General features: G+C 36.7%; 1 protein-coding gene across 1 annotated transcript; it reads right to left on the bottom strand.

The window, feature by feature from the left end:
* Positions 1–366: 366 nt before the first annotated feature.
* On the bottom strand, positions 367–8,747 carry LOC128508420 (fucolectin-like). The gene is made up of 6 exons (XM_053479762.1): positions 8,711–8,747; positions 8,514–8,558; positions 1,556–1,838; positions 1,079–1,218; positions 889–980; positions 367–444 (listed from the first exon to the last, which is right to left on the bottom strand). Exons 1-6 carry the CDS (start codon positions 8,745–8,747, stop codon positions 367–369), a joined length of 675 nt encoding a protein of 224 aa, XP_053335737.1.
* Positions 8,748–9,445: the final 698 nt, after the last annotated feature.

Below are 9,445 nucleotides of genomic sequence, written 5' to 3' on the forward strand. Positions count from 1 at the left end.
AATCTCTCTCCATTCTATAACATTTTTAATTTTAAAAAATAATGTTTTTCACCACATCAGTTACAGTCAAAATAATTTTTGCCAGCTGAACATTTTAATCACTGAAGTACTGAATTGAATTACCTTAAGTATTAGCTTATTTAATTCCAATATTTATTTCTTTTTTGTTTTCTTTTTCTTTTTTTTTGGGCAGTATACATGTGCTAATCTGTAAGTGGATCGGCATTATGACCTAATTACTGAAGAAAACAGAAATCAGCAGAAAAAAAATTATGGTTCTTATATAAGCAATTGTCATGAAACTTATATGGCCAGTTTATGAAGTTTTGAATTCAATGCAATCTAATTTCTATTTTTTTCTAATTTTTAAAATCTAGTTTTGAGTTCTGGTTCCACTGTCCAGCAAATCTGAAATACAGATGACTGAAGATTGCCAGATTTTATCTATGGAGAAAAAGTACTATTAAGTGCTTCTCAATACTTCACATGCAATATATAATACACTTTATAATGCATATATATTTAATAACTAATAATGTTTTTTTTCTGTCCGAAGCTACTCTGCGGAAAAGGACTGCCACTGGACTGCCATCAAACAAATATTATTTGGGTGGTGAAACTTTCTCAACACAGCAATGACACTAAACATGGTGATGTTTAATAAGTGTACATAGGGCTTTTACATTTGTATCAAGTTCATCAGTAGCAATGAGTTGGTTCCCTGCCAGCTTAGGTAAAATTCAATCTATCAGTGACCCCCTTTCTACTAAAAGAGGTGGGGCAACAGAGATATAAGGAAATAAAATCTGTAATGGCCAGCGAGTGTAGCTACAAGGTATGTATAACTCCTAAACTGACTACTAATTGTAAATTTTTACAAACACAGACCTTTTGAAGAATGTTGTCTTTCATGGTAGGGTTGTTAAGATTCACACTGCTGTTAATCTTTAATCTTAGAAATGCCCTCTTAAAATCAGGTACTACAAAAAGTCAACAGTTTTGATATTTAGCAACTGTTATGAAACTTAATTTGGCATTAAATGTAAATGAAACTGTGAATTGAGTATAAAAACATTACCTTTAACCCCATAGACTTGCACCTCACAAAGAGTAAGATACTGGTTAATATTGGGAATAATGACATTCACGTAACGACCCATCATATTGCAGGTATCGCTTACAGAGGCACCAGCAGGGATGCTAGAGATAACCACACATCTGAACGGAGAGAGAGAGAGAGAATAGTGGGGTAATGTATTAAGTTAGGAGGTTCTATCCCTGATCTCAATATTTTCATACAAGTGTGCAGAAAAATTTGCCTTCACAAAAAGTGTCAAGACTTTAAAACAAGTAATACTAAACTCATGAGTAGTTTTATTGAAAGTATTAATTGGTGCCATGTTAAAAAAAATCATAATATGTTACTTAAACAAATGTTCTTCATGTGCTTTATAACTGTGTATAAAAATTATTCATGGCAATTCCACACTTTTCAAGTTGTAAATGCATGGAAAGAGTAAACCTTTTTATAAACTTCCACAAACAAATAATTCACCTGGGGTTATTGTTGCCATTGTTGACAAGCGAGTTGCCAATGTGAATTTCCGCACCATTTATCCGATTTGCACAGGCATCGCCTCTGTTAGTGATGATTACAGTGCGAATATCATACACTGCCAGCAAATCCACCCTCCACCATGGGCTGTAGTCTGCATTTGTGTGTGTGCATGAGCCATAACTCAAGCTAGATGCTGTGTTGCCATCAATACCTAACTTAGCAGGATAAGCATTTGTAAGTGTAGAAGATTGTGTTGCTATTCCTTGTAAGGCCACATCAACTGGAGAAGAGAAAAGAACATTTGTACATTGCCAAAAAAATGTCACCACCTGGATTTAAATAAGCAAATAGTTAAACGTCTTCCATGGGATAATTACTGCAGTTCAGCTGGAAACAAGTTATTTAACTGATGCAGTGAGTAGTGTTGCATTTCTTAAACAACCAGAAAACATATCCTGTGATCAAGATGTTACTCAGTTTCAGAAGGCTAAAATTATTGCCCTGATAAAGAAAGGAAAAAAAACTTTTCTTGTTCCAACTTAGGAGATTATAAATGGTATTTAAAGAATTAAAAACACATTACTAAAACCTGGAAGGATCGTGGTGAACCATAATTTTATATAAAGAAATGTATTGATTACCTCCCTAAAACATCAGAAGAATCCCTTGTCATTTCCAGATCTGATTACTACAGTGGTACTGGAGGACCACTGCCCTACACATTTTAATGCTATCTCAGCTTCCAAGGCACCTGATCTAACTAATTAATAGCCTTTTATTAATTGAAGTGAGTGTGGTAGAGCAGGTAAAACCACACTAATATTTATGACAGTGGTCCTTCAGGAATAAGGTTGAGAACCACTGGAGTACTGCAACTCATTGCAGGCAGGTCTACCTCAGTGTGCCATTCAACCTCCACTGTAGGTGCCACATCAGCTTTAAACCACTGATTCTTGACAACAAGGCCAAAAGGATCCAGCAAGTACTTTACTTTACCCTTATCAAACCCTGAAAACAGCTTTTATCAAACCCTGAACTGCACCATTTTTCTTCAATGCTCTATCACTGCTTGACTGGTACCAACATTTTTAGGGTAAAAGTACATTCTTTCAGTCTACATAGTCTCAGTCTACATCTCTCAGTCTCTTAGTCTACATTCACACTGCAGACTAACCTCAAACCTACATTCACACTGCAGACATCTTATCTTTTCATTTCTGATTTTGACCACTTCCCTCTGTGGTCTTATAGAAGTAGCTCCCTCTACTGCTGTAGAAAACCACCCCTTGTGCCACCCCTGTCAGCTAAGAACTGGAAAATGAAGGTACAATTCACATGGGCTTACCAAAATTAGACAGCAGAAAATTTGAAAAACATTGCCTGATCTGATACGTCTTTGTGTTTGCCATGGCATTCACATGGAAGGGTCTACATTTGCCGTAAAACAACATGAAATCATGGATCCATTTTGCCTTGTATCAATAGTCCATGCTGGTGGTGTAATGGTGTGGGGAATATTTTGGCACACTTTTGGCCTCTTATCACTAATTGAACATTTAAATGCCACAGCATACATAAAAATAGTTGCTGTCTATCCCTTTATGACCACAGGATAATTTGCTATGTCAAATGCTAAAATCACCTTAAACTGTTCACTTCCTGACAGTAAGTTCACTGTACTCAAATATCCTGCAAAGCTCACAGATCTCAATCCATTGGAGCATATTTATGATGTGGTGGAACGGGAGATTCACATCATGGATATGCAGCCAACAAATGTGTATTGCAATCATGTTAATATGGACTAAAATCTTTCACCAATGTTTCTTGCACCTTGTTTACTTTATACCATAAGGAATTAAGGCAGGTCAGAAGGCAAAATGGGGTCCATCCCTGAACTACCATGGTCTACCTAATGAAGTGGTCTATGAGTGTATGTGAATTTACTAGCATGAGTGGTTAGGTCTCTCATCATTATTACCATTTGGACTAACACATACTTCAACAAAAGGATTAGGCATAAAGAAAAGTCCAACTTTTCTACAAAGCAGGTAGCATAGTCACACATGGTTTCACAAATTCATTCTACAAGTAGAGACCCAGAAATGATAAATAATCATGAATGTTAAATATATATATATATATACAGTGGTGTGAAAAACTATTTGCCCCCTTCCTGATTTCTTATTCTTTTGCATGTTTGTCACACAAAATGTTTCTGATCATCAAACACATTTAACTATTAGTCAAAGATAACACAAAATGCAGTTTTTAAATGATGGTTTTTATTATTTAGGGAGAAAAAAAATCCAAACCTACATGGCCCTGTGTGAAAAAGTAATTGCCCCCTGAACCTAATAACTGGTTGGGCCACCCTTAGCAGCAATAACTGCAATCAAGCGTTTGCGATAACTTGCAACGAGTCTTTTACAGCGCTCTGGAGGAATTTTGGCCCACTCATCTTTGCAGAATTGTTGTAATTCAGCTTTATTTGAGAGTTTTCTAGCATGAACCGCCTTTTTAAGGTCATGCCACAACATCTCAATAGGATTCAAGTCAGGACTTTGACTAGGCCACTCCAAAGTCTTCATTTTGTTTTTCTTCAGCCATTCAGAGGTGGATTTGCTGGTGTGTTTTGGGTCATTGTCCTGCTGCAGCAGGGAAGATCGCTTCAGCTTGAGTTGACGAACAGATGGCCGGACATTCTCCTTCAGGATTTTTTGGTAGACAGTAGAATTCATGGTTCCATCTATCTATCACAGCAAGCCTTCCAGTTCCTGAAGCAGCAAAACAACCCCAGACCATCACTACCACTACCACCACCATATTTTACTGTTGGTATGATGTTCTTTTTCTGAAATGCTGTGTTACTTTTACGCCAGATGTAACGGGACACGCACCTTCCAAAAAGTTCAACTTTTGAATCATTGAAATGTTTTTTAGCAAAATTGAGACGAGCCTTAATGTTCTTTTTGCTTAAAAGTGGTTTGCGCCTTGGAAATCTGCCATGCAGGCCATTTTTGCCCAGTCTCTTTCTTATGGTGGAGTCGTGAACACTGACCTTAATTGAGGCAAGTGAGGCCTGCAGTTCTTTAGATGTTGTCCTGGGGTCTTTTGTGGCCACTCGGATGAGTTGTCTCTGCGCTCTTGGGGTAATTTTGGTCGGCCGGCCACTCCTGGGAAGGTTCACCACTGTTCCATGTTTTTGCCATTTGTGGATAATGGCTCTCACTGTGGTTCGCTGGAGTCCCAAAGCTTTAGAAATGGCTTTATAACCTCTACCAGACTGATAGATCTCAATTACTTTTGTTCTCATTTTTTCCTAAATTTCTGACTACAGAAATTGAACTGAAGGCGTGATAAACCACAGTTAAGTTATTTTTTAACAAGGGAGGCAATCACTTTTTCACACAGGGCCATGTAGATTTGGAGTTTTTTTTCTCCCTTAATAACGTAAACCTTTATTTAAAAACTGCATTTTGTGTTCAATTATGTTATCTTTGACTAATAGTTAACGGTTTTTAATGAGCAGAAACATTTAAGTGTGACAAACATGCAAAAGAATAAGAAATCAGGAAGGGGGCAAATAGTTTTTCACACCACTGTGTATATATATATATATATATATATATATATATATATATGTATGTACATATATATATATATATATATATATATATATATATATATATATATATATATTAGGGCTGTCCCCGACTATGAATTTTCATAGTCGAATCAGAATTTTCGAATCTTTCTATAGTCGACCGATAGTCGAATCATCTAGGCCTATGTGTTTGTGTGAATGGGTTGGGAGGGCACGACACTATAGTCAGCAGGAGGGTAAAACTATTTTTATTTTTTGCACTGCACACAGCAACAACGAACTTATTTAGGTTTTCTCAAAATATTCTAAAGCCGCGATCGAAATACAGAACATCAGACAAATAATAAAAGAACATTTTGATAAATAAACCTTTAAAAAAAGGATTTGCATTTCACATTTTGCAAAATTAAATTAAATCGGCAAAATTGCCTGTGCCAACATGCTTTCAGTGCAGCGCAACATTGACACAAAAAAACATTAATTTAAAGAATTAAATTAGAACAGATTATACATTTCTAATAATAAAAAAAAATAAACTCAGAATCAAGTCACAGGGAGCATAACAAATGTGTGCAAAATGCCAAAGTGCAGGGGAACATATATATATATATATATATATATATATATATATATATATATATATATATATAAAATAAAAACACAAACCACAGTTAAATTAGGTAACCCTGAATGATCAATAAATAAAATAAAACGAAATAAATTATTAGAACAACGGAAGTTTAGCCAGAATTGTGAACGCTTTCTTTTTAACTGCCGAAACAACAATAAACGCAAACTGGCAGCTATTTAGCTAAACATGTTCACAGTCAATTAAAATTAGTAAACGGCTGAAATGTTTGAAAACAATTGTACCCTACCCGATCGAAAAAAATCCAGTCTTTGACTCTGCTTGTGTGCGTTTGAGTCTTTTCAAATTGTGTGCGAGGAAAACCAACTTGTCAACGTTGGCCGGCAGCAGTGCGCTCCTGGTTTTACTGATAATAAATCCAGCCTTGGAGAAAATTCTTTCTGATGGTGTGGAAGTAGATGGGATGCTGTGGAATCTCTTTGCGGCCATGGACAGCTTTGGGTATCTCTCCTCGTTCTTAAGCCACCATTCCAGTGGTCCTGTACTGCTTTTTGTAGCGTCCTTTAAATAAGCCTTCATCTCACTGTCCTCTGGCTGTTGCTCCTCTTCATCACTGGACAACAGCATCAACATCACTTGGTCTTTCTCTTTTTCTTGTCTTGAAGGGCCTGCTGCAGTATCAGGCTCCTCCACCAATTCACTGTCATCACCTACCTCCTGTACAGGCCTGGCAGATAAACTCTTAGCCAGATTTTCCACCACAGTATATGCCTCATTCCTTTGCTCATCATCAGTGAAAAAAGAAAGCTTCTTAAAACGTGGGTCAAGAATTGCAGCGCTGATATAAATACTGCTCTCCAAAAGACGGCCTTTAAGCTCCCATCGTCTGTCAATCTCCTCGGTCAGGGTAATCTTGAGGGTCTTAGTAACAGCGCTGTCGTCTTCATGTACCACCAAGTGTCGTTTCTTAATGTTCATAAGCATCGGAACAGTGGCAGACAGAGATGTGTTCATATCTTGTGACAAAAGCTCTGTCAGTTTGATCATTGGCTTGAGAACATTGACTATGTCCTCTGCCATTCTCCACTGGGATGTTGTGAGCTCTAGATCGCGGTCGGACCGTTTGCTGACAGTTGAATCCTTCAGCACAGCTGAAACTGCACCCCTTTGTTCTAACAGGCGATCGAGCATAAGATAGACAGAATTCCATCGAGTGGCAACATCTTGAACATTCAGTTCTCTTTGTTTTTCTGCAAGTGCTGTGGTGGCCTTTGCGCTTTTTTTGAAGTGTGAAACAAGGCGCCTTGCAGCAGCAACAGTGCGACACACGGGGTCTTTCTTTAATGCACTGTTAATGCACAATTGCAGTGTATGCCCCGCACAACGGACTCCCTGTACAGTTCCCCACGATGGGTCTTGGGCAATTTGATTGGTGCATGCAACCATATTCGTTGCATTGTCATGGACAACAGAAACGATCTTAGTACCTGGAATGTCCCAATCAGAAATGACTTCTTTCAGTGTTTGTGAAATATGTTCTGCTGTATGACTTTCCTCCATTTTTTTTGTTGCTAACACAAAATTTTCCAGTCCTCAGGCTTCAGTTATAAAGTGGGCTGTAACTGTAAGATATGCCTCCATTTGCAGCGAGGTCCAAATATCTGTGGTGAGGCTGACTGCTTTGCAATTGTTTATTAACATGTAAACCTCCGCGCGTATGGACGCGTATTTCGCATCCACCGAATGCATAACCGTCTCTCTTTTGGGAACTGTGTATCCTGGCTCAAGTGTGCGCATTAATTCTTTAAAACCGTCACCATCCACAACATTCACTGGCCTCATGTCAAGCGCAATAAACTCTGCAATTTTGTCCGTGATTTCTCTTTTCCTTTTCTCGGACAATGGCGGCCTCAAATCTAGCTTTCTTTGAATTAGTTTTGGCGCAGCTCCGGTACTGCTGCTGGATGAACTGCCGTCGTCAGTCTGATACTGTGGGTGGATCTAAAAAATGACGAACATATTTTAAATCCCAACGTATGATATTACTATTTGTAAATTAAAAGCGCCATTATATATGAAAGAGTGAACCGTCTTTATTAGTAAGAAACTTACCCGTTTTAAGTGGAAAGCCATGTTTGTTGTCGATGAGTGGTACGACATGAGCTGTTGGCACAACTTACATTTTACTTTTTTTGGATCACCTTTTACAATTTCAAAGTGCATCCACACTTTAGATTTTCCTAATCCAGACATTATGTAGCCTAATCCCTGCCGTCAAGATGGTCCTCATCTCATCATGGATCAGGGAAAGTGAAAATTAAATCTGTCACAGGGGTGGTTGGATTTATTCACAAACACGCTAAAAATATTTATTGAACGCTTCTTTCTTTTCACTTTAGTTTTTACTGCATTATCATAATTAAAGGCTGTATATAACTTAATATAACCGTACAAAACCAGTAGTTCTGTGTGCAATTAGACATTGAGCACCCCCATATTGCGGAAATGGTATGATGCTCGTTTCACCCGCGAAGATTCGACTGTGAGATCGGTGGTCGAATCAGGCTCCGCAAATCGATGCATCGAATCTTCGACTATTCGGGGACAGCCCTAATATATATATATATATATATGTGTGTATGTGTATATATGTATGTTTATATATATATATATATATATATATATATATATATATATATATATATATATATACACACACTTGTGTCCAGTTAATTGGGAAAAAAACAGTATATTTGTACCTTGCTGATGGGTCAGTATCCACTGTGATGAGAAAATGTATACCCCTGTGCCAAAAGACGCATTTGATTATTATATATTATATATAGGGAGACACACTTCAATACTTTAGTTTTTTTATCTATACAAAAAAAAACCTATTATAATTTTTATAACAATTTTTATAACAATGTACAAGATACCAATAATCAGACTTTACCGAAACAAAGAAACTTGAACCTCTGAGAATTCTCCATTTTCTCTTTAAATAGAAAGAATAACGTTTTATCATTTACAATACTCAAAAAAAGGAATGAGAAACTTTGACTGTGCACATCAAATTATACAAATTACCGTACACCAAAACCACTGTATTAAGGCACAGTACCAAAGAGATTTCTTACCTTGTTTGACATAAACCAAAATGCCAACTCTCTGACCATTTTAAACTCTGAGCTGTCCACTTGGTGCTTCTTGCCAAATGACTATGTAGTTTATTTAAAAGTCAAATGCACAGTGTTTTACAAAGACAAAGGCGCTTGCATCACATGACCTTTTCAAGGAAAAAGCATAAAACAAAAAGCTTAAATTTTAGTATATATATATTTTAAATGTATCCAGCATCGTAACTGATTAATAATTCAATCTACGACTTGATAAAAGATAAAAGTTTAAATGTTGTGGCAAAAACGATGTAATTAATCACATAATATTTATTTTGGTGAGTAGGACACAGAATAAGTAATGGGACAAAACATTAATCACATCTACATTGGAACTGTTTAAATGTCCTTTACATTTTAAGGGAAATTGTTTCTTGAAATTACTAGATGGCAACTGGACAATATTAATTAATAATAGCATGTAATATTTATGTGATAATGATATCCATTAGCATATGAATAAGTTTAATATGACAATTTAGTTTATGTTTTGTGACATAGGGCTAAAATCT

This window comes from Clarias gariepinus, chromosome 20, assembly GCF_024256425.1.
Source record: "Clarias gariepinus isolate MV-2021 ecotype Netherlands chromosome 20, CGAR_prim_01v2, whole genome shotgun sequence".
Classification (NCBI taxonomy): Eukaryota; Metazoa; Chordata; class Actinopteri; order Siluriformes; family Clariidae; genus Clarias; species Clarias gariepinus.